A 26,485-nucleotide genomic window follows, 5' to 3' on the forward strand; every position below is an offset into this window, starting at 1 on the left:
TGAGCTGTCTCAAAGTGATTTTTTTGCCAGCAAGCTCACTAATTGTCTTACTGAATCAGTGCAATGTGGGGCAAATTTTTCCCCTGTGGCTGTCAAGTCCTAAATATCTGTTGAATCCAGAAAGGGATGTGTGAACAGCAGGTGCAGTGGCCTGAAATAGAGAGCTGACCGTGGGTCTTGGTGCCAGAAGGGTGGGGAGATTAAAACTGGGGCCTGTGACAGGCACTGAGAAGTATAGTAACATGACATACAAGTGAAGGTTAGGGAGGTGTGTAGAGAAACAGCTGTTTTACACTTTCCATGTTGGCCACAGTGTTGTCGGGTTCTGTGGCCAGACAGACTCCCTTTAATGTAGTGAGAAGCACATCTTCACTAGCTGTGTGGTTTTGATATTTTTTGATATTTAGGGCAGGAGTGTCAAAATCATTTTAGTTCAGTTTTTGGCCCACAGTTTTTGACACAGTGCAATTTCATTTCAAGCAGGCCAGACCAGTATCTCAATAGCATATTAACCTATAAATAATAATAACAGTAATAAATAACAACCCTAACCCCACTTTTCCCTTCGTTTTAGTGCAAAGAAGTACAAGTACATTATAGAAATGTTCACATTTAATGAACTATCCTTTTACAAAACATTTTATGAACAATCTGAAATTTCTTAAGAAAATAAAGTGCAATTTTAGCACATCACTGTCTGCTGTTTAGTTCGGCGTGTTGTGGTCTGTCCGCTGCACTTACTAACAGTTGTCAAATTAGGAATAGCAATTGCTTTTAATGAAAAATTGCAGTTTAATCCCATGGGCCAGATTATACCCTCTGGCAGGCTGGTTTGGGCCTGCGGGCCGTCTGTTTGACAACCCTGGTCTAAGGAGAAAAGGTTCTGAATGCTGAGTTCTCACATAAATCAGTAAATAGAATTATTAATAAAATTTAAGTGGCTTAAATCTTATTGTCAGCTTTTATGATCCTGGCAAAGTTAAAGGAATGTGGAAATGTGGTACCAAAAAAGTGGAGAATTATATTAAGATCAAAGTTAATTGCATTTTCAGTGTGGACTTCTTTGATTGGACACATTTTAATTGAACTGTGCTGGGAGTAAGTTTCGCTCAGATTATTCCAGCTGGGGACATTGGTTGTATGTCAGCCCCTGTTGCATTTCACCTCTAGTTTTGTCTTTGCAGGATGATCATGTGGTGTTGCAATGCACTGCATCCATCCTTAAGGAACAGATCAAGCTGTGTCTGTCCTGTGAAGGATTTGGGAATCGACTGTGTTTCCTTGAGACCACATCGAATGCTCAGGTAAATAAAAGATGCATTGCTTAGTACACTATTTCTAATTAATAAGTGGAATTGCTACTGTTCATCATGTTTCTTACTGTCATGTCTTTCAGAATGTCCCTCCAGACCTTGCTATTTGCACCTTCATTTTGGAGCAGTCCTTGTCTGTGCGAGCGTTGCAGGAGATGCTGTCCAACTCTTCTGTGGATGAGGTAATACACAATAGTAATTAGTGCGGATTGGTTACAATACTCTAAACAAGTTCAGTGTAGTGTACATTCAACTGAAACTCTCTGTTTCTTTTTTGCCTTAACGCACCTCTCTCCTACCTGCTGACCATAGGCGGTCGATTTGGACAAATGGGTATGTTTTCTCAAGCTTCCCAAGCTTATCATCATATTCACTACTGTATACAGTAGAACCATTTATGGTTGCACAGGTTGTTCTGAAATAAATATGTCCATGTCTATCATTTAAATCTTGCCTTTTGTAATTTTTGTAGTAATTTATAATTGTAATGCATTGGCTGTGTTTTTATTCCTTATGCTGTTGTAAGTACATTGTAAGCTTGAGGAGATCAACCCCGTTTTATCATCCAAATTATTTCACTGACTGTACCTCTTTCTACCAGTCATCACAAGGTGGAGGTCACCGAACCCTGTTGTATGGGCATGCCATCCTCCTGAAACACACACACTCCAGCATGGTAAGCACACTGCTGTGCAGTCATGTTCTCTTTGCTTGAGCAGCAGTTCTCCTCGCAGTCTAGGGAAAAAGTCTGGAGTGAATCTCATGACTCTAACTTGTTATCCCTGTCTCTATGCTGCAGTACTTGAGCTGTTTAACTACTTCCCGCTCACTGACAGACAAACTGGCTTTTGATGTGGGCTTGCAGGAAGACTCCACAGGTGACAACATAAGACAACAACATGTCCTACACACACCATAGTGGATTTCTCTATCCTTAATCTGTTAATCTGTCCAATACAGGAGAGGCCTGCTGGTGGACCATCCATCCAGCCTCCAAGCAAAGGTCTGAAGGCGAGAAGGTCAGGGTGGGAGATGACCTCATTCTTGTCAGTGTTTCCTCAGAGAGATACCTGGTAACCACTACTGTACTGACTTGCAACATAAGCGACAGTTCACTGTGAATTAATCTCACCAATAAGATCCCCTGCACTCTTTTCAGCACCTCTCCTATGCCAGTGGTGACTTGATGGTGGATGCTTCCTTCATGCAAACACTGTGGACCATGACCCCTGTGATGTCAGGATGCGAGCTAGCAGAAGGTCTGTCTTTTTGTTGCTAATAAAAGGTATTTATGCCCAGACATGCTGTCATTTTATCTTATAACATTTTTCTTCTAGGTTTTTTGACTGGAGGGTATGTGCTCAGGCTGTTCCATGGTCACATGGACGAGTGTTTGGCAATCCCAGGAGCTGACCAAGGGGATGACCAGCGCAGGTGACCAGTGTTTTCAGTTGCACCACAATTCATTAGATATTTACTTTGTACTAATATATTCTATTTGTTTTAAATCAAAGTTTTGAGAGACTTGTGGCAATTGTTTTTGTGAATAACACTTACCCTTCTATAATGCACTGTATATAATGTAGCAAAAGGGGACTGACTCATTAGCATCCTGTTTTAACAGAAAACATAAAAATATGCTGAAGTGAATAGCCCCCTGCAAGCTATTTCATGGGAACTTTAAAGTGTCTGCAAGTTATTTGTATTCATCAGCTGCATACAAGGTAGGAAATAAAATTAAACAGTTTGGGATTTCCTAACTCACAATGTTTTTTTTCCAGAGTTGCTCATTATGAAGGTGGGGCAGTATGCAGTCACGCACGATCCTTATGGAGACTGGAGCCACTACGAATTGCGTGAGTATCATTATTCCTCAATCACTTTTAGTGACTTTGACAGTGTTCTTATGTTCATTCATGTTTGCTTGTTGGTAGGTGGAGTGGAGGTCACATTAAGTGGGGTCAGTCTTTCCGAATACGACACATAACAACTGGCAGATACCTTTTTCTGGATGAGGAGAAAGGACTTTTGTTGGTGGACCCCGAAAAGGCAAACTCCAAGATGTCAGCCTTCTGCTTCAGAATTTCAAAGGTGATTGTTGTGAAAAGACAACTCTGCCTGACTCTTTGCATAAGTAGAGATATTCTCAACAGGTGTAATGGTGTGCACAATTTGTTTTTGAACTACAGGAAAAAATTGAAGTGACCCAGAAGCGAGATGTGGAAGGCATGGGCATACCTGAGATCAAGTATGGAGAGTCTATGTGCTTCGTTCAGCATGCTTCAAATGGCCTCTGGCTGACATATGCTGCTGTTGATGCCAAATCTGCACGTCTAGGTCCTCTAAAGAGAAAGGTAATGCAAAATTATACATATGGATTACCGCAAAATATGAATCCTCAATGAGTGTTGAAGCAAATATAACAACATATTTAAGATAGTGTGTATTGTATGTATGCAAAAGTATGGATTATGATTAAAGAGCCCTTGTGTTTGATTCTTAGGCCATACTTCATAAAGAAGGTCACATGGACGATGCACTCACAGTTGCTCGATCTCAAACAGAAGAGTCTCAAGCTGCCAGAATGATTTACAGCACAACAGGCCTCTTCAGCCAGTTCATCAAGTAGCCCATTTAGATTTTACTGAAATCTTTCCTAATATGCCATGTCTTTTTTTCTGTGCATCATAATTGATGTGGTATTCTCATGTTTTAATTTCCGTATAACAGAGGTCTTGATGCTTTAAGTGGAAAAAACAAATCTGCCAATCCCCCAACTCTGCCTATGGATGCAGTGGTGCTCTCCCTGCAGGACCTCATCTTCTACTTCCGACCCCCTGAGGAGGAACTGGAGCATGAGGACAAGCAGTTCAAGCTGCGCTCCCTCAAGAACAGGCAGAACCTCTTCCAGGAAGAGGTTGGTTACTATGACTGTTTCTGAAAACAGCTTAAGTCTGGAAATTTTATTGGGTTGAATTTTTGTAATCTGTTGTTTTTTAGGGAATGATTACTCTTGTTCTGGATTGCGTTGATCGGCTTAATGTGTACAACACAGCAGCCCACTTCTCAGAGTATGCTGGGGAAGAAGCTGCAGAGTCATGGAAGGAGATAGTAAATTTACTGTATGAATTGCTAGGTATGTTCATTCAGTGATTTATTCTATGCAATCCTGTATGTTCCCCACATTTAGCTGGCCTTAGCTTTCTGGAGTATGCTTCATTACCGATCTTTTCTGCTTGTCTTCTTTTGTGAAGCTTCTCTCATCAGAGGTAATCGTGCTAACTGTGCCCTGTTCTGTGATAACCTTGACTGGTTGGTCAGTAAACTGGACCGTTTGGAAGCATCTTCAGGTATCTCACAATTCAAGAAGCTCTTTTAAATATACAGTGCACAACTGCCTGCTCTTTCTAAAAGGCAATATACTGTAAACTGGACTGACTGTAAATACATAACTCCAAATGTGTGTTTCTCACTAGTATCAGTTAATAGCGTCAGTAACCCCATGTGTTAAAAACGGCATACATGGGCAGTCAAAATAACAGGAGCATCTGGAAAATGCAGTGCATAATATTCCTGCAACAAATACTTTGTAAAGACTGTCTTTTTAATGTAGACTGTTGTTTAGCATTCGGTTTTACTATATTTCTAATGTGTCCCGGTTGTTGTTTCCCAGGATGTATATTATATTTTTCTTGTCACATTTTTATGACAGGAATCCTGGAGGTACTGTATTGTGTTCTGATTGAGAGTCCAGAGGTGCTGAACATAATCCAGGAGAATCACATCAAATCAATCATCTCCCTGCTGGATAAACATGGACGCAATCATAAGGTCAGGAACATGTGATACTGTTTGCTGAGCACGTTGTAAAAATCTGCCTGAGATGATTGTAGTAGATATGTTTTATACCCAACATACATCAATCTTTGTGGATTCTTTTCCCCTTTTTCCTGTCAGGTCTTGGATGTACTCTGTTCTCTGTGTGTGTGTAACGGAGTGGCTGTAAGGTCAAATCAGAATCTCATCACAGAGAATCTACTCCCAGGTCGTGACCTCCTACTTCAAACCAACATCATCAACTATGTAACCAGGTGGGTCGATTTGTCTCAGTTTTTCATCTGTCATGAAGGCCAGTGAGCTAAACAGCTCCTCTGTGTTGGGTTTTTGTTTTTTATCCTTTTTAGCATGAGACCCAACATTTTCCTTGGAACTTGTGAGGGATCCACTCAGTATAAGAAGTGGTATTTTGAGGTGATGGTGGACCACGTGGAGCCATTCCTTACAGCTCAGCCATATCACCTGCGTGTAGGTTGGGCTCTGACAGAGGGCTACAGTCCTTACCCTGGTGGAGGGGAAGGATGGGGGTGTAACGGGGTCGGCGATGACCTCTACTCTTACGGTTTTGACGGGCTTTACCTCTGGTCAGGTAAATTCCAATTCCAAGTCATGGTATGGTCTTTTGCAAACCAGCTCAGGTTTAGAAAATTGTATCTTTCCACTTGGAGTAGATTTTACATAAATTGACAGGCCTTTAAGATTTTATGATCCTGAAAGTATTCTATATGTCTGTAGGACGTGTCCCACGTCATGTTGCTGCACCCAATCAGCACATCTTGGCCGCAGAGGATGTGATCAGCTGCTGTTTGGATCTCAGTGTGCCGAGCATTTCCTTTCGTATCAATGGCCATCCAGTTCAGGGAATGTTTGAGAACTTCAACCTGGATGGCCTATTCTTTCCAGTTGTCAGTTTCTCTGCTGGCGTTCGGTAGGTCATTGTGAATTAAGAAATCAGATATCATAAATTCATATTTTGTTTCAACATGTGCAGGAGATTTTTGGCAAAATGTTTTGAAAAGTAGACTTACGTCAAATTTCTGTTTCAAATGCAAGGTTGCGATTTCTTCTCGGGGGGCGTCATGGGGATTTCAAGTTCCTCCCACCTCCAGGCTATGCTCCATGCTATGAAGCAGTGCTGCCTAGAGACCGTCTGCGGATTGAGCCCATCAAGGAATATAAGCAGGATTTTGATGGCATCCGAAATCTGCTGGGTCCAACCCAGTCCCTTTCACATACAGCCTTCACTCCTTGCCCTGTGGACACTATACAGGTAAACACCTGTTCCATCTGCTTTCCCTTCTATCTTCTATATTGCACTAATTATTATTATTATTTTTTTTAGATTGTGCTTCCTCCTCATTTGGAGCGCATTCGAGAGAAGCTTGCGGAAAACAGCCATGAGTTGTGGGCTGTTACTCGCATTGAACAAGGATGGACGTATGGACCAGTGAGTGTTCTCAGCGTTGGTTTTCTTTTCCTCAGACAATCTTACTGTGCTCACTAACAATTTTCTTTGCATTTTGTTTTTTAAGTTTCGTGATGACAATAAGAAGCTGCATCCCTGCCTGGTGGATTTCCAGAGTCTGCCAGAACCAGAGAAGAACTACAATTTAGCAATGTCAGGAGAGACACTAAAGTACGTCAGAGTCTTCATTTAATTAAAAGCTTTGGGCTTTTGTCTGTTTGATTTTCTAATGCTTCATGGGATTCATTTCAAAGGACTCTGCTGGCACTAGGCTGTCATGTAGGAATGGGAGACGAGAAAGCAGAAGAAAATCTGAAAAGGACCAAGCTCCCCAAAACGTGAGCTGCAAAACATTTCCTTGATCCTTTAGATGATTTTTCTTTTATCGTGTACTCTACAACCTGTGCCGACAGACCCATTCTGATCACAAATCATTTTCATTAGGTACATGCAGAGTAATGGATACAAGCCAGCTCCTCTGGATCTCAATCATGTCAAGCTCACTCCTAATCAGAACACTCTAGTGGAGAGACTAGCAGAAAACGGACACAATGTGTGGGCAAGAGACCGGGTTCGGCAGGGCTGGACATACAGTATTGTACAGGTATCATAATATTTCATGGTGAGGTTGATATGATGATAATAAAAACAATGTTTATATGATTACATTTTGACATTTGATATCATTTTATTATATAGGATATAATGAACAAGCGCAATCCCCGTTTGGTTCCTTACAACTTGCTGGATGAAAAGACTAAAAAGACCAACAGAGACACAGTTTGTGCTGCTGTTCGCACTCTCATCGGATATGGTTACAACATAGAACCACCTGATCAGGAGAGCAGTAAGTTGTCACCTGCTATCTATAAACAGGAATGTTGTAAAATGTACAGTATTTTCATTAATTTGAGAAGATTTATATAAAAGCTATTTAATCTATGAACTTTTCACAGAGTCAAGTTCTTATTATATATTATACTGTATAATTGTGTTTGTGTATAGGTGGGCATGGACCCGGCTGCTCCCGTGGAGATAAAATCAGAGTATTCAGAGCAGAGAAATCTTATGCTGTAACTCAGGGGAAGTGGTACTTTGAGTTTGAGGCTGTGACAGTTGGAGAGATGAGGGTGGGCTGGGCCAGGCCCAGTGTTCATGCAGATACTGAACTTGGTGCAGATGACTTGGCCTACGTCTTCAATGGCTTCAAGGTGGGAGACAGACCTAGTTAATAATCCTTGTGCAGAATGATTAAGCTGTAACAATGAAGTCTAAAAATAATTCTTTTTAGGCCCAACGTTGGCATGTGGGAAACGAGCCATTTGGCCGTCAGTGGCAATCTGGTGATGTAGTCGGTTGTATGATTGACCTCACAGAGATGAACATCATGTTTACACTCAATGGAGAAATGCTGATCAGTGACTCAGGCTCAGAGATGGCCTTTAAGGATATTGAGATAGGAGAGGGTAAGTACACTTATAAGTGGGAGTAAGTGAAGTTCAATACATAGATTTGGGTTTCTCAGTGTTCATTCATGTATCGAAAACCCCTAGGTTTCATACCTGTGTGCAGTCTGGGACTGTCCCAGATTGGCAGGATCAACCTGGGCCAGAATGTCAGCAGTCTTCGCTACTTTACCATCTGTGGTCTGCAGGAAGGATTTGAGCCCTTTGCTATCAATATGAAAAGAGACATTACAATGTGGTTCAGCAAGAGCCTTCCTCAGTTCATCATAGCGCCTACTGACCATCCTCACATTGAGGTATTGTGCATCACAAGTCATTATGTTTCATCAAAATATTATTAATAAATATTTTCTAGATTACCACCTGACCCCTTCCATTCATGCTCTAGGTGTCACGGGTTGATGGGACCGTGGAATCTGCCCCTTGTCTCAAAGTGACCCACAAGACATATGGATCTCAGAATGCCAACACAGACCTGCTGTTCTTCAGACTCAGCATGCCGGTTGAATTTCATGAGACTTTCAAAGTCCCAGCGGGCACCACTCTTCTTACTCGTGCTCTCACCATCCCTGAGGATGAGGTGGTGGAGGTGGACCCAGACTCTGACTTTGAAATACTCAAGAAGTCAGCTACTCGCAAAGAACAGGAGGAGGAGAAGAAAGAACCGTCAGTGCCCAAAGAGACACCCACAAACAAAAATGGAGAGAATGAGAAGGATGCCTCCACTGAGAAAAGCAAGAAGAAAGGGTGAGTAATGTGACTTGAGAACAGGGCTATGGGATTTTAGAAGGCTATAGCTGGGATACTATGTTAACATATACATCGTGAGTAACTGCTGCTGTTATTTACAGTTTCCTTTTCAAGGCTAAGAAGGCTGCGTTAATAACTCCACCACCTGTTGTTCCCACCATGCCCCGTTTAATGGAAGATGTAGTACCAGATGACAGGGATGACATCGACATCATTCTCAATACCACTACAGTATGACTGTTACTCATATTTATATGGTTATCGTATTCATAACCATATCAGATTCATGCATGATTTACTCATTTGTGCTCACACTGTTAAGATCCAATAACAAGCATCCAATATATAATACTATTGCCTTTATTACAGTATTATTCATACTGATGTTTATTTCACACCCACCTCTTTCCTTTTCCAGTACTATTACTCAGTGCGAGTGTTTGCAGGACAGGAGCCAGGTAGTGTGTGGGTGGGTTGGCTAACACCTGACTATCACCAGTATGATCCTCATTTTGACATCAGCAAAGTGAGAAATGTAACCGTCACTGTAGGTGATGATAAAGGCAACATTCACGACAGGTACGTTACTCTTGGTAATGTGGGATTTCGTTTAAAATAGAATAAAATGCTTTAAGAATTGGTTTCTTGGTTCTTCTGTGTTTTTAGTATAAAACGCAGCAACTGCTACATGGTATGTGGAGGGGAATTTAGCAGCTCCCAACAGACCCGAGTCAGCCAGGAGGACTTTGTGATTGGCTGCCTTATTGATTTGGATACAGGCCTAATGACTTTCACTGCAAATGGAAAAGAGATCAATACATTTTACCAGGTTAGATAAGATTCAGTCTGATCTTCTCATACTCCTCATAAAGTCCTGGTTATTGATGCTTTCTTGACTCTGTTTCAGGTGGAGCCAAACACAAAACTGTTTCCTGCAGCATTTGTTCTGCCCACTAGTCAGAATATGATTCAATTTGAACTAGGAAAGCTTAAGGTCAGTCACCAAGAAGAATTCACACTCATTCTCAAAATCAAGACACATTGTTTTGTAACCGTTTTCTCATGTATAACTTGTCCTCTCCTGCTTTCCTTGTCTTGCTAGAACATCAAGCCAATCTCAGCTGCCATGTTCCGGAGTGAACGCAAAAACCCTGTCCCCCAGTGCCCCCCTAGACTGGATGTCCAGATGTTAACTCCAGTCATCTGGAGCCGGATGCCCAACCACTTCCTGGCTCCAGAGACGGGGCGAATTAGTGAGAGACTGGGCTGGCTTGTGCAGTGCCAGGAGCCACTCACTATGATGGCTCTTCACATCCCAGAGGAGAACAGGTCAGAGCTATGTCACTCTGCATTTATATTTTGGATTGTTAGAAAGGAGACTTCTTGATTTTCTTGCTTAATGAATCGTTGTTTTTACCTAGGTGTATTGACATCCTGGAACTGTCTGAACGAATGGACTTACTGAAGTTCCACTACCATACTCTGAAGCTGTATGGCTCAGTGTGTGCCCTTGGAAACAACCGCGTTGCACATGCTTTGTGTAGCCACGTGGATGAATCCCAGCTCTTCTACGCCATAGAGAACACCTACCTACCTGGACCAATGAGGAGTGGCTTCTATGACCTGCTCATTAGCATGCACCTGGAATCTGCTAAAAGGAATCGCCTGGGAACCAACAAGGAATTTATAGTTCCAATGACAGACGAAACTCGCAGCATCACTCTGTACTCTGACAAATCTCATGCTTTACCCGGTGTAGGCCTCACCACATGTCTGCGTCCCAAACTCCATTTCTCCTCGACTGGGTTTGTGGGAACGGATCCAGACATTTACACTCTGAGTCCAGTCATTCCCTTACAGGTGGGATTGAACTATTTTAGTGCTTAACGTGAACCCATTAGTTCACTAGTACAGTAATCACATATTTGCTTGTATTTCCAGGTGTTAAAGACCAAGGCACTGAACATGCTGATTGAAGCAGTACAAGATGGAGGTCAAGCCATGAGAGATCCTGTGGGAGGCAGTGTTGAGTTTCATTTTGTTCCAATCCTAAAGCTCATCAGTACCCTTCTCATAATGGGTGTATTTGACGATGAAGATGTCACACACATCCTAAAGATGATAGAGCCCACAGTCTTTAGTGGCAAGAAGGCAGAAGAACCAACTGAAGAAAATGGTAAGATAAAGGAAGAGATGGACCAAAAAGCACCCCCAAAAGTAGCAGCAGTCAAAGAAGAGCAGGGAGCTGTGGCAGAAGAAGGAGCAGAAGAAGAAGAGGAATTTGACGATGATGGGTTGGGTGAGGAGGAGGAGGAGGAGGAAGAAGAAGAAGAAATACAGGAAGAAATGGAGGAAGAGCAAGGATTAGAAGGGACGGAATCAGTCATGCCACAAAATGAAATGGTGGAGGAGACAGACCAAATAAATGGTGAGAAAGGAGCTGAGGAAACAGAGAAGGAGATGAAACTTGTGGAAACAGTCGGGGAGGCTAAAGAAGAGCTTCTAGAGCAAGGGCTGTTCCAGATGAAACTACCTGAGTCTGTGAAACTGCAGGTACTGAATGAATGAATTATCTTCAAAAAATGTTTTTTTCTAATTATATGCTCAGTGTCTCCATTTATTAATGTTTGCTTTTCTTTTTCAGATGTGTACTCTTCTGCAATATTTCTGTGACTGTGAGCTACGTCACAGGGTGGAGGCCATCACAGCATTTTCAGATAAGTTTGTCTGTCAGATACAGTCCAACCAGAGGCAACGCTACAATGAGCTTATGCTGGCCTTCACCATGAGTGCTGCAGAGACTGCACGCAAGACACGTGAATTTCGTTCCCCTCCGCAGGAGCAAGTAAATGCATACAAAGAGAATAGATTATACACTATTTGTTGACTGGTAAACTGTGTGTAAGCAATACAAATAAAAATTCCTGAACATAAAAATGGTGTTACTAGCTTGTATCTCCTCTCACTGTTGTGTAGGTGAACATGCTCATGAACTTCAAGAACTGTACTGAGGATGAAGAGTGCCCTATTCCTGATGAAGTTCGTGAATCTCTGCTGATGTTTCACAATGCTCTGCTTGCTCACTGTGGTCAGTTTTCCCCTGGCTTACCTAAACATCAGCTTTTAAAACACATACTACAGATGGCCCGGTAAAATACAAGTTGCAATGCTTTTTTATTACTCCACTCTCAGGTGTCCATATTGAAGAAGAAGAACAAGAAGAAGAAGTGGATAATTCTCTCCGTGGACGACTGCTCCGTATGCTGGAAAAGGTGAAAAAATTCCGTGAGAAGAAGGTCGAGGTGGAGATTGAACCACAAGAAGATAAAAAACCAAGTGAGTCATATACAGTTAAATAAATTGAATTTCACCTCACATACAACTCTTAAAGTAAAGCACCATATGACACAACAATGGTGCTTATCTGTCTTACTGTTTAGTAAAAGCATTTATGTGAGTATTATCATTGTTTTATTAAAGCAAAATCACTTTAATACAGCATCCTAAGTAATCTTACTTAACCATTTTTATTCTGCTTACTAGGCACATTGCAAGAGCTGATTTCCCATACTATGATCCACTGGGCCCAGGAGTCATTCATCCAGAATCCTGAGCTTGTACGGATGATGTTCAGCCTTCTTCACAGGCAGTATGATGGACTGGGTGAGCTCATGCGTGCCCTTCCCAAGGCCTACACCATTAATGCAGTGTCAATTCAAGACACTATGGACCTCCTGGAGTGCTTGGGTCAGATCCGCTCTCTGCTTATTGTCCAGATGGGTCCAGAAGAGGAGAGGCTTATGATCCAAAGCATTGGGTTAGTGTAAAAATAAAGTTATTCTGACAATCCTGCATTGAGAAAAAATCTTTGATAATTAAAGTTGACAGGAGCTAAACTTAATTTTTGTCATCCTTAGGAACATCATGAGTAACAAAGTTTTCTATCAGCACCCAAACTTGATGCGAGCTCTGGGCATGCATGAAACTGTCATGGAGGTCATGGTTAATGTACTGGGTGGCGGAGATTCAAAGGTATATTTGTTTTAATCCACCATTGGAAGTATGATGAGTTTACTTAACAATGGTATGTTATATTTCCATCAGGGAATAGACAAATGGTGATAATAAGACAAATCAAATATCTTTACATTTGGAATATGCCTTTTTCCAACAGGAGATCAGATTTCCTCGAGTGGTGACAAACTGTTGCCGTTTTCTCTGCTATTTTTGTCGCATCAGTCGCCAAAATCAACGCTCCATGTTTGACCATCTCAGCTACCTTCTCCAAAACAGTGGCATTGGCCTAGGTGGTTGTCTTCGCTGAGATCCAGCATTTTTCTTGGTGTTATATATCTAGATGAAAATATTTACCTGTGACATTGTGTGGTATTATTTAGGAATGCGTGGCTCCACCCCCTTGGATGTGGCTGCAGCCTCTTGTATTGACAATAACGAGCTGGCATTGGCTCTTCAAGAACAGGATCTAGAAATGGTAAAACACAGTTTTACACGTTCGTAAACATGGTACACATTTATACAAAACTTGACTACACTGATATCTCTCCAGGTGGTGAAGTATTTAGCTGGATGTGGACTTCAGAGTTGTCCAATGCTACTGGCTAAAGGCTACCCTGACATTGGCTGGAATCCTTGTGGTGGAGAGAAATACCTTGACTTTCTGCGTTTTGCTGTATTTGTGAATGGTCAGATTTTTTTATTTGCTACACAGAACAACATTTCCTTCTAATGCTAACATTGTTTATTAAATAAGTAACTTTTTTCTTTCTCTCCTTCAGGAGAAAGTGTAGAAGAGAATGCCAATGTTGTGGTACGTCTCCTCATTCGTAGACCTGAGTGCTTTGGTCCAGCCCTGAGAGGAGAGGGTGGTAATGGCCTTCTGGCTGCAATAGAGGAGGCCATCAAAATATCAGAAGACCCTGCGAGGGATGGACCTAGTGTTAAGAAAGACAGACGTTTTCCCATGTAAGACTCCATGGCTTTGGTTCAAAGGTCTTATGATTATATTTACCACAACTCATTTGCTCCAATATTGCTGAAGCAGAAAAGTTTATAGCCACAGTTTTTGGTAGGTTTGGAGGAGAGGAGCAGCATGAGGAGAACAGGGTGCACCTGGGAAATGCCATCATGTCCTTCTACTCTGCTCTTATTGACCTGCTGGGACGCTGTGCTCCAGAGATGCATGTAAGTTGTTTTCTAGCTTCTATATTAGACTTATCTAACAGATTTGGTTGTACAGAAATACACAATTTTTTCATCTTACAGTTGATACAGGCTGGTAAGGGTGAGGCTCTGAGGATCAGGGCCATTCTGAGGTCTCTGGTCCCTATTGAGGATCTGGTGGGAGTCATCAGTCTTCCTGTCCAGATTCCCACTTTTGGAAAAGGTAAACATTTGAGAGGTTATATGGAAATTGTTAGGCATCTTTAATCACTGTTTATTCATGTAATCAACATATATTCTTTCTGTACACTCTGCAAAACTCTATGGTTATAGATTGCTTCTGTCCTGAGTTACATGTTGTTAATGATTTTTTATGCTATGTGTTTTCTTGATGTTGTGCTTAGACAACAGCATCATAGAGCCAAAGATGTCAGCTAGTTTTGTGCCAGATCACAAGGCTCCTATGGTGCTGTTCCTCGACAGAGTTTACGGTATTGACAACCAGGATTTCCTTCTCCATGTGCTGGAGGTGGGCTTTCTGCCTGATATGAGGGCTGCGGCATCTCTGGACACGGTGAACCACAAACTGTTTACACAGCCTGCTTATGGTGAAGTGCGCAACATATTGATTAACTGCTGCATTTTGTTGCCAACAGGTTGCTTTCAGCACAACAGAGATGGCTCTCGCTTTGAACCGCTACCTGTGTTCTGCTGTATTACCACTCATCACCAAGTGTGCACCACTCTTTGCCGGCAGTGACCACAGAGCTATAATGATCGACTCTATGCTGCACACAATCTACCGGCTGTCTCGTGGAAGAGCCTTCACTAAGGCCCAAAGAGACATTATTGAAGAGTGTCTTATGGCTTTGTGCAAGTGAGTTCAACATCACTTTAGAAAGCCTTTCGTGTCATTTAACATCGTCAGGTACGCAGCCTTTGTTAACTTCTTCTCCTTTCAGGCATCTACGACCATCAATGCTGCAACACCTGCTCAGACGTCTGGTGTTTGACGTGCCCATTCTCAATGAGTATGCAAAAATGCCACTGAAGGTATGACAACCTTCAAACATAACTAAGTCAAACTTTCCTTTGATTTCTGTTGTGCTTCTGGGATCAATCTTTATTTTCATTTTTTTTCCCCCTGCATCCTTCAGCTTTTGACCAATCACTATGAACGTTGTTGGAAATATTATTGCCTTCCTAATGGTTGGGCCAACTTTGGCGTTGCATCAGAAGAGGAACTGCATCTGACCCGCAAACTGTTTTGGGGGATCTTTGAATCACTAGCACACAAGGTGGGATGCTTACATTGTTTATATTTTTCCTATTTATTAGATGCTGTATGGGCACATTTTAATGTTTTGCCATTGTGATTCCAGAAATTTGATGCTGAAATTTTCAAAATTTCAATGCCATGCATCTGTTCCATTGCTGGAGCCATTCCTCCTGACTATGTAGATGCCAGCTACTCATCTAAAACAGAGAAGAAGGCATCGGTAGATGCAGAAGGAAACTTTGATCCTAAACCAGTAGAGACTACAAAGTGAGAAGATTATTATCATAATGTATATCAAGAAATGAACTATTTTTGGGGTTCAATTATTGAAGCTAAATGTACTCCACTTCTTTCCCCAACCATAGCACTATCATCCCAGAGAGACTGGATCCCTTTATCAACAGATATGCTGAATATACACACGATAAATGGGCCTTTGAAAAGGTAGAACTTTTGCTTCCCCTCACTGTAATCTCAGAAAAATTGAAAACAAATTGATAATTTAGGAGCGACATGTTGGGTTAGTTTGACACAGCTACACATCCGCTGGAAATGACAGCCCATACGTATGTATGTTTCAGATCCAGAATAACTGGTCATACGGTGAGGTGTTGGATGAAAATGCAAAATCCCATCCCATGCTCAGACCATACAAAACCTTCTCGGAGAAGGTAGGTTCCCAGCTTCACTGTACAGTAAACTTTTACATCATCTGTTTCTGCTTCTACACACACTATCACACTGATGTTTTTTTTTTTTTTTTTTTTTCAGGACAAAGAGATCTACCGTTGGCCAATCAAAGAGTCAATCAAAGCCATGATTGCATGGGAATGGAACATAGAGAAAGCTAGAGAGGAAGAGGAGTCAGAGAAGAAGAAGGCAACATCAAGAAAGATCTCACAGACTGCTCAGGTATGACGTAGTAAATAACATTGTCACAACAATGTTATTTATCGTATTTTATAAAATGATCTTTCTTTTTAAGGCAACCTATGACCCGAGCCACGGCTACAGCCCACAGCCCATTGATGTCTCACATATGGCTCTTTCAAGAGATCTCCAGGTATGGCAGTAAATATTTGACACTTCTCGACTACACTCCTAGCATGTGACTAATATTCATATATCATATGTGTTCACAGTCAATGGCAGAGCAACTGGCAGAAAATTACCATAACACCTGGGGACGAAAGAAAAAGATGGAGCTGCAAGTTAAAGGTAATTTTTTTTTAGAGGAAGGAATATGGAGTATGCAAAATTAGGCTTTTACCAACAGCTTTGGTTGTGCTTCTGTTCATGTAGGAGGCGGAACGCATCCTCTGCTAGTGCCCTATGATACTCTGACAGCAAAAGAAAAGGCTCGAGACAGAGAGAAGGCCTATGAGCTGCTTAAGTTTCTGCAGCTTAATGGATATGCTGTCACAAGGTAATAATGCAGGAAAATTATTTATATAGTGTTTTTATATATTGTTTGTTTTTGTTTACTGTAATGGTATGGCCAAAGGAGAATTTCTCAGGTCACCTGTTTCACTTGTTTAAATTACACAAATGTATTTAAATGGTTAGAGAACAGCAGGTGTCTTCTATAATGACCAAGCTGAGATCCAGCAAAATAAGCTGATTCAACATAGACTGACTTGTTCAAGGTACCACACTGTACTTACAGAGCTACAAAAATAAACCAAGAAACAAAGAAAAGCAGAAACAAAGCAGCATTTGTAATTACTTTTCATTATCATGGAATCTTTGACTATAAGGGAACTAATTTTTAATTGTCATTATAGATTCCTCCTAAAATTCTGTTTCATGGTGACCAACAAATACTAATGTTGGATTCCTTTGAATCAAGATTGAAGATTTAACCTCTGTATGACCTTAGGGGCCTGAAAGACATGGAGTCTGACATATCATCCATTGAGAAGAGATTCGCATACGGTTTCCTGCAGAAGCTGCTGAAATGGATGGAAATTGCCCAGGAGTTCATTGCTCATCTTGGTACGGAGCAGCAAAGATGCAAACCAAATCTGATAGAATTGTGTTTGTGTAACTTAAGTGCATCTTTATTACCATATTGTGCAATGTGTTTTACAGAGGCTGTGGTGAGCAGCGGAAGAGTGGAAAAGTCTCCTCACGAGCAAGAAATCAAATTCTTTGCCAAGGTGAGACTATTATGTAACGCTTATGTGGGAACAACTTTTACACCCGACTTGTCTTCATCAATGTACTAACTGTAGAAACACTGCCTCTCTTAGATCTTGATGCCTCTAATCAACCAGTATTTCAAAAATCACTGCCTCTACTTCTTATCAACACCTGCAAAAGTTCTGGGCAGTGGTGGACATTCTTCCAATAAAGAGAAGGAGATGATTGCAAGGTAATCTATTACTTATATAGAAATAGCATACAGATCTTTTGTTGTGTATTCTTTTTATGTTTCATGCTTCATGTTTTATCAGCATTTTCTTTTTCCCACATCTTCTTTTCTATCCTTTTCCTTTCCTTCTCATCGTAGTATCTTCTGTAAAATGTCTGCTTTGGTGAGGCACAGAGTTTCTCTGTTTGGTAAGACATTAGTTTCGTATCAACCATTCTTTCTGAATCTTTTCACTCTTTTCTGTGTTTCTTATATGTTCCTGTATTTTCCAAGACACCCGGATTAGAGCAAGTGCAGTTCTCTTGTTTTATATGTATATACACAGAGTTCTATGAAAGCTGTATGTGTGTGTGCAGGAACGGATGCTTCGGCAATTGTAAACTGTCTTCACATTCTGGCACGGTCATTGGATGCAAGGTTTAGTATCTTTTAATAACACTATAAAAATGAATGTGTTGTTTTTTTCATTATCACCATCGTCCTTTGCTTTATTAGGACAGTCATGAAGTCTGGGCCTGAAATTGTGAAAGCAGGGCTGCGCTCATTCTTTGAGAGTGCTGCTGATGATATAGAGAAGATGGTAGAGAATCTCAAACTGGGGAAAGTATCCAAAGGCAACCAGGTATATAATATTTGAAATGGCCTTTCACATATTTCTGTTGCAGACAGTTGCCAATAATTAAACACCTATACACCTACTGTTTATCCTGCGCAAGTTCCCAATCATGTGCTCCCTCTTTTCTTTCAAGCAAGTGAAAGGCGTTTCCCAGAACATTAACTACACTACCATTGCCCTGCTCCCAGTGCTCACCTCCCTGTTTGATCACATCGCTCAGCACCAGTTTGGAGATGATGTCATTTGTAAGTTCTCTCATGTGTTATATTTGCAGTGTTTTATTATTAATTTACCTGACACTGCTCAATCTGTTTCTGTTGCTCACATACAGTGGATGATCTACAGATGTCATGCTACCGCATCATGTGTAGCATCTACTCTCTAGGAACTGTCAAGAATCCACATGTGGAGCGGTAACTCTAGATTCAAACACATTATGAGATATAAATTAATTTAGAACTTAGCACATGGTAGCTGTTGTTGCATCTGTCCTTTATATTTACAGACAGAGGCCAGCTCTTGGAGAGTGTTTGGCTCACCTTGCAGCAGCTATGCCAGTGGCCTACGTAGAACCTCAACTAAATGAATTCAACGCTTTCTCCGTATATACAACAAAGACACCCAGGGAGAGAGCCAGTGAGTGTGATACCCTTTCCTCATATTTGTTTTCTATCTAGAAAAGTTTTGTTTCTGAATTTTCTTTCACTACTTGTCTTGTGAATGCCAAAGTCTTGGGCCTTCCCAGCGAGGTCCAGGAGTTATGCCCAGACATTCCAGAGCTGGATGCTCTGCTAAAGGAGATTGGAGACTTGGCAGAGTCAGGTGCTCGTTATACTGAGATGCCTCATGTGATTGAAATCACTTTGCCCATGCTGTGTAACTACCTGCCTCGCTGGTGGGAGAGAGGACCTGAAAACTCTCCTGAGATGGAGGGCAGACTCTGCACTGAGGTCACTTCAGAACACCTTAATCAGCTGCTAGGTAGCATCATGAGAATTGTAGTCAACAACCTTGGTATTGATGAAGCCTCCTGGATGAAGAGGTTGGCTGGTGAGCACTCCTAAACTTAAAGCGTCATCTTGTACATTTGAGGGAGTTTGTGACCAAGTGTTTTGACAACTTTTGTTTTCTCTGCTAGTGTTTTCCCAGCCCATTGTCAGCAGGGCAAAGCCAGAAATGCTTAAATCCCACTTCATCCCAACAATGGAGAAGCTGAAGAAACGCACTTCAAAGGTGGTGGCCGAGGAGGACCATTTGCGGATGGAGGGGAAGTCAGAGGGGGATGAGGAAGATGGCACTATACGTGATGAGTTTGCTGTACTTTGTAGAGACTTGTATGCTCTCTACCCGCTACTTATTCGCTATGTGGACAACAACAGGTACAGTAACGTTGCAATCACCATTATTATAAATGTCTTAAACCACATATCCTGCTTTGTACTGACTTATTCAAATTCAAATAATGTGTTCTTCTACAGGGCAAGATGGCTGACATGCCCTGACCCAGATGCAGAAGAGCTCTTCCGTATGGTTGGAGAGGTTTTTATTTTCTGGTCCAAATCTCATGTGAGTATTTATCCTTGTGAATACATACATTAGCAAAAGGCCCCTTCCTTTTCTTTATGTTTCCCATTTCTTCTCTCTTTTGTAGAACTTCAAGCGAGAGGAGCAGAACTTTGTGGTGATGAATGAGATCAATAACATGTCATTCCTCACTGCTGACAGCAAGAGCAAAATGAGCAAGGTGAGATAGTGAAGGGCAGAGCGAGTGCAGCAGTCTGGTGCCCTCAGATCTCAACTGTTCATATTCCTTTTTTGTCCCGTTGTTTTTGGTATGATTTCAAAATTTTGTCACATTCCTACGCTACTCAATTATTTGACAATCTCTGTTATTCTTAGAATAATGGCTATAGAAACTAACAGAACTATGTGATTATAGTTGAGTAAAGTTGTCTAAGACAGCAATGCACTTGTGCATTCAGGTACAGCTTGAGGCAAGAATTCTTTTCATATTTTTGTTTACTGGGCTTGGTTAAAGATAGCGAAGCCTGCTATAACTTGTTGAGGTTTGATTTTTAACTCGCTGAAAGAAGGAAGGCAGTTGTGTTAACAATATTCTCTCTTTGGCTGTCCACTGTCCTCTTCTGTTGGGTTGCGGCTGGGTATCCAGGGCGGGGACACTGAGGTTAGACTTTGTTTCTGCACGACCGCTGTGCTGACCGCATGGCACCTCACTTTGGGGGAGCTTTTCATCAACCTCTCCAGCACACTGGCACATCTGATCCTACACATACAAATACGCACACTCACTCAATCATTCACACAAAAACTCACAGAGAAAGACCTGCACATTTTATTCAGAGTGGCATGACCCAAGACAATGTACTTAATTCCGGTAACAGATCCTTTTCTGTTGTATCAGTTTATACATAAATACTTTACATTCTATCACATGTAAACGGAGAAGAGTCCTTTCAATCAGGCTTAATGAGTCTCTAAGAAACTGGACATGCTGAGCTAATTTTCTACCACTTTGTTTCTGTCTTTTCAGAACAGTTGATCTCGGCTGCAAATTTGTTTATGGTGTAAATATGTATACTGTACATATTAATAGAATTCAAAATTGTTAGCCAGAAGCTTCTTCAATGGAACAAGAGAAGGATGTTTGATCTATTTATATTGCTATACCAAAATATAAGAATTTCTGCATTTGTTCACTTTAGGTCAACATTGCTGTTAACCAGTGCAAAATTACACATATGTTCAGTTGTTTTAAATAGGGTTTAGGGAATAATACACACATTATACTCATGAAGGATCAATGGACAGACGTGGAGGCCGCATCTGCAGGTCATCCCCAGTCCTGCCAGTGTGTGAGGGGGGGAGTCTGGAGGCGCTTGATGAAAGTACTCAGCTATAGAGTTGGGCTCATGGCACTGGGTTTTACACGAAGCCCAAGGTGGCAGTGAGAGCACAGTGCCATCATCCTGTTTGCTCTTTTTGATCATAGTGGAGTCTTCTAGTATGCCTTTTGTTTCTTTTGGTGGAAGAATGGTTGACCTGTAGGTTTTTGTAATGTAGCTTTTTGCTAGTAGGCGACGACGTTAGTCTTCTCTGTGCTCTTTCTTCTCTCCTCCCGTAAAATGCTATGGTACATAATAGTTCCTCTAGTCCGACTAGTAGTCCTGAGTATCCACACTAACACATGGCTTGATGCTTAATGTCATTAAAGCAGATTTCTTTAAACATTCGTTGGGTTCTCTCTTTAGAAATGCTCATGAACCTAACCAATACATTAATTCACACTTATTATCTGTAATATTACCCAAAATGCTTTGCACCCTGTTTCCTCTAAACTACTCTTCCATAACATACACACATACTGTATAGTGTTTGTTATTTAATTGGATATAGATCATTTATTTTCCCATTTCATTCTTATGTTACCTAAATCTATGTCTGAATTATTCTGATACAGGCAATAAACGACCAGACCTAACTTTAAAATCTAGTCAATATTTTTGCAAAATAAAGCTGAGCCGCAGTGGACTGCATTTAGGTACTTCCCAGCAGCAATATGTATACCGTATATCTTACTTCAAAGAGTTTACTTAGAGTTACTTTTTTTTGTGCAGTAACTTCACAGTCAACAGTTTTTGTGAGGTGTCCATTACTATCAACCCCTACTGTCTCCACCTATATAACTCAAATAGAAACACCCTGTTACAGTACCTATTCATAGAGCATGCATTTAATAGACTAAACATTCATACTGTGTTACAAAATGCATTTAAAGTATTTGCTCTCAAATCCATTTGCACATTTTGGAGGACTCCAGAAAGAGCAGATAACAGAAGGACTGAACTCTAGGAGGATAAAATAGGAGTTCAGGATGCAAATAAGGACATGTCCCATAGACGGTTTTACTGTAGATGTGTGAATTTTACATCCTACAACTACTAGATCTAACTCTTATTTCAAGCGTTTTGTTCTCTAACTTCATCTAATATTTTAATCTTTCACCAAGGGCTGCATTTTTACAAAACTAGTTTGTTTAAGCTAATTGTCCTGTTCATGGAATGAATACTCACTTGAATGAAAGAAATTCTGTTGCATGTTGTAAATGCAATTTCACTTTACTTTTCTATAAGACCCTTTCAGCCTTCCTTTCCCAAAGGCAGCTCTACCTCCTCTTTGCCCTCATATTTTCACTACACCTCTACTTACCAGTCTGAGCTCAGAGAAACAGTGACTTTATACAGTATATGACTTATATTTAGGGACCCGTGACCAGAAATTAACGTTTAAATGGTAAGCACTTAACTTTTTATTCTACATTTGGTAACATGTTTAATAAGAAGTGAATGTAGCTGTGTATTTGTACATGGAGAAATCTGCTGTTATTGCATAATAATCAGCTTTTAGCACTTAATAATGCTCAGCTATCACTAAGGTAGGACGGTGCTCCATAGCAAGTAATTATACAGTTACATCTTGAATTTTAATGAATCCACACACATCTTATGGTTTTACGTACTATTTACTATTAGTATCTGATTTATTTTTGCAATATCGGGTGTTTATGTAAAACACAGTTTGTGTTGTCAGTATCATTGCAAGCAAAAGAATGATAATAAGGGTCTCTATCCACGGTTTCGTAACTCTAGCATTTTACGAAATACTGTGAATGCTCTTTGGTTTATTGTCTCTTCTTGCAGGGTGGAGGCTCCGATGCCGAACGTACCAAGAAGAAGAAGCGAGGAGATCGTTACTCTGTCCAGACTTCACTTATTGTGGCTGCCTTGAAAAAGATGCTCCCCATAGGACTCAACATGTGCTCTCCTGCTGACCAGGAGCTTATCAACTTGGCAAAGATTCGATACTCTTTGGTATTGTTTTAAATCTGACTTTGATTTTGATTGTGGTAAATTAAATTTTGCACAAATTGTGTTATGTTAAATACTGTAATACAGAGAAGAGAAAAACTCAGTATTGACTTTACAGAGAGACACAGACGAAGAAGTAAGAGAGTTCCTGCAGAACAACCTACATCTTCAGGGCAAGGTATTATTTCTGAAGTGTGATTAAGGGTTAGATATATTCAGTAACAGCTCATATCAGAGAGCTCTGTGATCCCATGTGTTGTGGAAAGGTGGACAACCCGTCGATGCGCTGGCAGATGGCCCTGTACAAGGAGATGGCAGGGAAGGCTGAAGATGCTGATGCTCCATCGAAAGTTGTCAAGAGAGTGCAGGAAGTTTCTGCTGTTCTTTACCACCTTGAAGTGGTAAGTACTGGTGGTAATTCCCACCCTCAAGTATGAGAAACACTAACAGAAATGATTTACTGCATATGGTACATGTTACCTGTTTACAAAGAAAAGTAAATGGTAGTCTGAAATGAACATTGCTAATTTATATCACTGGGTACTTGAAAGAAAGGTGCAATGAGACACATTTTGTTATACTTGGAAAGTAATGTCAAGAAACATTATCAAAAGCTCAACCAGCTCTGACATCTGCTGGAGTGAAACAAACATTTTGGATGCATTCAATGGTTGTAAAGTCTAAAAAACTGAAAGCTGGTGAAAAGACTAGTAATAATAGGCACAGTTGCTGACATTAGCTGGCTATGGGCATGAACCACCTGCAATTGGTTACACTAAGTGTACTTAAAACTGATGCTGTCCAACTGACTGCTGTTCACTGACTGAGATGCTGAAGTTAAAATCCTATAATTAAAAAGCTGAAAGAACTCATACTGTAAAAAAACAGCTTTTCCTGCTGTATACAATAAGCTCCATGTCTTCTCTTATAGACGGAGCATCCATTTAAATCCAAAAAAATGGTGTGGCACAAACTGTTATCCAAACAGAGACGCAGGGCTGTGGTTGCTTGCTTTAGGATGACACCACTGTACAACATTCCAAGGTGAGAGATCTATAGCAAAACTGTCATGTGACAGTGAAAGGTGAGATAAACCTGTCTTGTTTTTTCTTTGCAGGCACAGAGCTTCAAACATGTTCCTTGAAGGATACAAACGGAACTGGCTTCACAGCGAGGGTTACTCATTTGAAGACAGGATGATTGATGACTTATCCGTGCGTGACATCTGTTTAATCTGATTTTTTTCCTTTGCCAGTAGCTACTCACTCTTCCACTTTTTGTACATCCCAGAAAGCAATGGAGCAAGAGGAAGGAGACGAAGAAGAGGAGAAGGAAACAAAGCCAGATCCCCTCCACCAGCTCATTCTGCATTTCAGTCGTACAGCTCTAACAGAAAAGAGGTTAGATATAGCTGATGCTACAGAGTAATGCAGAAAGTCATTCATAATCCACCAACTGTCTTCTCTTCTTCCCATTTCAGTAAACTCGACACAGATCATCTTTATATGGCATATGCAGATATTATGGCAAAGGTGAGCCATCACAAAGGCCCAAGAGATGAGGTTTCATATATGTATCATAAACTCTGAAGCAGTGTATTTATCATTTCCTCTTTATTTTTTTAGAGTTGCCATATTGGTGAGGAAGAAGAAGGAGGAGAGGAAATGGGGGAGAAGGCTGAGGATGAGATGTCCTTTGAGGTGCGACAGTCAGAACTGGTAATGGGCGGCCAGGGGCTAGGGACCAGGAACACAGTGGAGCGGTAGCTCTCGACGCATTGAGTGACCACATCATCGGAACATTATTTCACAACCACATCTCTCTTTCTGTCTTTGTTTTGTCTCATTACCCCTGCTCTGTCTCTGCTGTCTCTCTGTGTTTGTATGTTATGCTTCATCCATCGAGAGTTTCTTGAATTAGAAACTCAAAGGTCCAATCCAGATGTTTTCTTATTGGCTAAATGACTATATGATAACGCTAATCCTATGTATATTCCAATACAACAAAAAGTGAATTTTAAACAGCACTGCAATCAATTCAATGCAGCCTTTAATGTTGATGCTACATACAAAAAAGATGGTAATGTTGGCACTTGTACTGCTTGAAATCTGGATTGGGTCTAACAAGATTAAATTAATATAATATTAACATCAACACTAATAATGATAATAATAATCATGACATTAATAATAATCTAATAATCTTCATTTTAACATTGTCATATTAATGGACAATTCAAATCATTTTTGGTCGAAGTTAGCAAATCAAATGAGGTGTAAAAAATGTAGCACAAAGCATTTCCTCTCGTTCTACTGGCGGACTCACAGGGCTTTTTATACTTTATGGGTCACTATGATGAACAACACCAGCTGTCTCTGTGCAGGAATCTTTACTACACTCCTCATGTCCAGTTTACGAGTCTCAGACAACGAACTCATTGATATACCTTGTGCTGACTTTACTGTTAGAAGCAACTGGGTCTAAATAACTTAAGTGCAATTTTAGTTTGTTTGAGCAAGACCATTTTTGTGCTTTGTCAACATGCCTTATCACTTTAAACTACTAAAAAATATAAATGCAAAAATGCCTTTAAGACATGCGCTAGGGCTCATATCAAACTGGGGTGTTAGACATGGTACAACAATGAATATTACATTCAATGTTTTTTTAAAGGCCATGCAAATTCCAGTTTCTGTTGAAAATATGATTCAGCCAGTATTGATGTCATTCCTCCCAGTTTATATAGCTGTCTCTTCTGTCTTTCTCTGTCTTTCTCTGTCTTTCTCTGTCTTTTTTTCCATCTCTCCATGTAACTCTTCTCACCTTCATAACATCAGCCTTTATTAACAGAATGCTACTGATCAATGTTTCCTTCCCCCACTGACATAGCATACTGACAGACTACAGTGAAGGCCAGCGTAGAACATTAAAAGCTATGTATTCAAACACATAGTCGGAGATTTAAAAGACAATCCACATACTTCAAATAGGGCACAAACGCAGATGAAGGTCTTATTAGACAGACAGGGACTACAGTGTAAGTTTGAGGTCCAGCCGCATGACACATAGCGGGTAGAGCAAGGCCAGGCATATGGGGTGGGTGGGAGCTTGTGGGTGGGAGCTTGTGGGTGGGAGCTTGTGGGCGGGAGCTTGTGGGCGGGAGCTTGTGGGCCTGTGGGTGGGAGGTTGTGGATGGGAGGGGGGGCTAGACTTATGCGGGATGCTACAAGATCATTTGTGATATCGGTCCGAACAGAAGAATGCCAGAGGAATGCCAACTTATCCTCTAAATTCAGAGATCAGAGATAATCATATGAG

At 40.9% G+C, this 26,485-nt stretch overlaps 1 protein-coding gene across 1 annotated transcript in view; it reads left to right on the plus strand.

Annotated features, from left to right (window-relative positions):
- Window positions 1–26,485, plus strand: part of LOC311502713 (ryanodine receptor 1-like) — a 44,457-nt gene that overhangs the window by 4,200 nt on the left and 13,772 nt on the right. The window contains exons 2-81 of the mRNA XM_084565056.1: window positions 1,185–1,304; window positions 1,397–1,495; window positions 1,626–1,646; window positions 1,915–1,989; window positions 2,113–2,191; window positions 2,274–2,386; window positions 2,473–2,572; window positions 2,651–2,747; window positions 3,095–3,169; window positions 3,248–3,404; window positions 3,503–3,667; window positions 3,817–3,938; window positions 4,044–4,230; window positions 4,314–4,449; window positions 4,568–4,663; window positions 5,026–5,144; window positions 5,271–5,404; window positions 5,498–5,739; window positions 5,886–6,078; window positions 6,204–6,420; window positions 6,493–6,597; window positions 6,683–6,786; window positions 6,870–6,953; window positions 7,060–7,219; window positions 7,315–7,462; window positions 7,621–7,826; window positions 7,907–8,081; window positions 8,169–8,377; window positions 8,470–8,828; window positions 8,933–9,062; window positions 9,250–9,410; window positions 9,498–9,660; window positions 9,739–9,825; window positions 9,934–10,160; window positions 10,253–10,691; window positions 10,773–11,384; window positions 11,476–11,676; window positions 11,808–11,919; window positions 12,024–12,167; window positions 12,375–12,648; window positions 12,749–12,863; window positions 13,006–13,138; window positions 13,229–13,323; window positions 13,399–13,534; window positions 13,628–13,814; window positions 13,922–14,033; window positions 14,115–14,235; window positions 14,417–14,586; window positions 14,669–14,889; window positions 14,975–15,065; window positions 15,170–15,310; window positions 15,395–15,558; window positions 15,657–15,735; window positions 15,873–15,962; window positions 16,063–16,203; window positions 16,277–16,354; window positions 16,434–16,509; window positions 16,594–16,717; window positions 17,171–17,286; window positions 17,383–17,450; window positions 17,544–17,665; window positions 17,804–17,853; window positions 18,022–18,087; window positions 18,166–18,287; window positions 18,415–18,526; window positions 18,613–18,694; window positions 18,787–18,917; window positions 19,011–19,331; window positions 19,420–19,660; window positions 19,760–19,847; window positions 19,933–20,025; window positions 20,452–20,466; window positions 23,000–23,170; window positions 23,286–23,345; window positions 23,434–23,568; window positions 24,099–24,211; window positions 24,285–24,381; window positions 24,458–24,567; window positions 24,648–24,699; window positions 24,793–24,885. Coding sequence (XP_084421182.1) covers window positions 1,185–1,304; window positions 1,397–1,495; window positions 1,626–1,646; window positions 1,915–1,989; window positions 2,113–2,191; window positions 2,274–2,386; window positions 2,473–2,572; window positions 2,651–2,747; window positions 3,095–3,169; window positions 3,248–3,404; window positions 3,503–3,667; window positions 3,817–3,938; window positions 4,044–4,230; window positions 4,314–4,449; window positions 4,568–4,663; window positions 5,026–5,144; window positions 5,271–5,404; window positions 5,498–5,739; window positions 5,886–6,078; window positions 6,204–6,420; window positions 6,493–6,597; window positions 6,683–6,786; window positions 6,870–6,953; window positions 7,060–7,219; window positions 7,315–7,462; window positions 7,621–7,826; window positions 7,907–8,081; window positions 8,169–8,377; window positions 8,470–8,828; window positions 8,933–9,062; window positions 9,250–9,410; window positions 9,498–9,660; window positions 9,739–9,825; window positions 9,934–10,160; window positions 10,253–10,691; window positions 10,773–11,384; window positions 11,476–11,676; window positions 11,808–11,919; window positions 12,024–12,167; window positions 12,375–12,648; window positions 12,749–12,863; window positions 13,006–13,138; window positions 13,229–13,323; window positions 13,399–13,534; window positions 13,628–13,814; window positions 13,922–14,033; window positions 14,115–14,235; window positions 14,417–14,586; window positions 14,669–14,889; window positions 14,975–15,065; window positions 15,170–15,310; window positions 15,395–15,558; window positions 15,657–15,735; window positions 15,873–15,962; window positions 16,063–16,203; window positions 16,277–16,354; window positions 16,434–16,509; window positions 16,594–16,717; window positions 17,171–17,286; window positions 17,383–17,450; window positions 17,544–17,665; window positions 17,804–17,853; window positions 18,022–18,087; window positions 18,166–18,287; window positions 18,415–18,526; window positions 18,613–18,694; window positions 18,787–18,917; window positions 19,011–19,331; window positions 19,420–19,660; window positions 19,760–19,847; window positions 19,933–20,025; window positions 20,452–20,466; window positions 23,000–23,170; window positions 23,286–23,345; window positions 23,434–23,568; window positions 24,099–24,211; window positions 24,285–24,381; window positions 24,458–24,567; window positions 24,648–24,699; window positions 24,793–24,885 — 11,379 coding nt within the window. The remainder of the gene's footprint in view (window positions 1–1,184; window positions 1,305–1,396; window positions 1,496–1,625; window positions 1,647–1,914; window positions 1,990–2,112; window positions 2,192–2,273; window positions 2,387–2,472; window positions 2,573–2,650; window positions 2,748–3,094; window positions 3,170–3,247; window positions 3,405–3,502; window positions 3,668–3,816; window positions 3,939–4,043; window positions 4,231–4,313; window positions 4,450–4,567; window positions 4,664–5,025; window positions 5,145–5,270; window positions 5,405–5,497; window positions 5,740–5,885; window positions 6,079–6,203; window positions 6,421–6,492; window positions 6,598–6,682; window positions 6,787–6,869; window positions 6,954–7,059; window positions 7,220–7,314; window positions 7,463–7,620; window positions 7,827–7,906; window positions 8,082–8,168; window positions 8,378–8,469; window positions 8,829–8,932; window positions 9,063–9,249; window positions 9,411–9,497; window positions 9,661–9,738; window positions 9,826–9,933; window positions 10,161–10,252; window positions 10,692–10,772; window positions 11,385–11,475; window positions 11,677–11,807; window positions 11,920–12,023; window positions 12,168–12,374; window positions 12,649–12,748; window positions 12,864–13,005; window positions 13,139–13,228; window positions 13,324–13,398; window positions 13,535–13,627; window positions 13,815–13,921; window positions 14,034–14,114; window positions 14,236–14,416; window positions 14,587–14,668; window positions 14,890–14,974; window positions 15,066–15,169; window positions 15,311–15,394; window positions 15,559–15,656; window positions 15,736–15,872; window positions 15,963–16,062; window positions 16,204–16,276; window positions 16,355–16,433; window positions 16,510–16,593; window positions 16,718–17,170; window positions 17,287–17,382; window positions 17,451–17,543; window positions 17,666–17,803; window positions 17,854–18,021; window positions 18,088–18,165; window positions 18,288–18,414; window positions 18,527–18,612; window positions 18,695–18,786; window positions 18,918–19,010; window positions 19,332–19,419; window positions 19,661–19,759; window positions 19,848–19,932; window positions 20,026–20,451; window positions 20,467–22,999; window positions 23,171–23,285; window positions 23,346–23,433; window positions 23,569–24,098; window positions 24,212–24,284; window positions 24,382–24,457; window positions 24,568–24,647; window positions 24,700–24,792; window positions 24,886–26,485) is intronic.

The sequence above is a fragment of the Chelon labrosus genome, assembly GCF_963514085.1.
Source record: "Chelon labrosus genome assembly, chromosome: 17".
Taxonomy (NCBI): domain Eukaryota; kingdom Metazoa; phylum Chordata; class Actinopteri; order Mugiliformes; family Mugilidae; genus Chelon; species Chelon labrosus.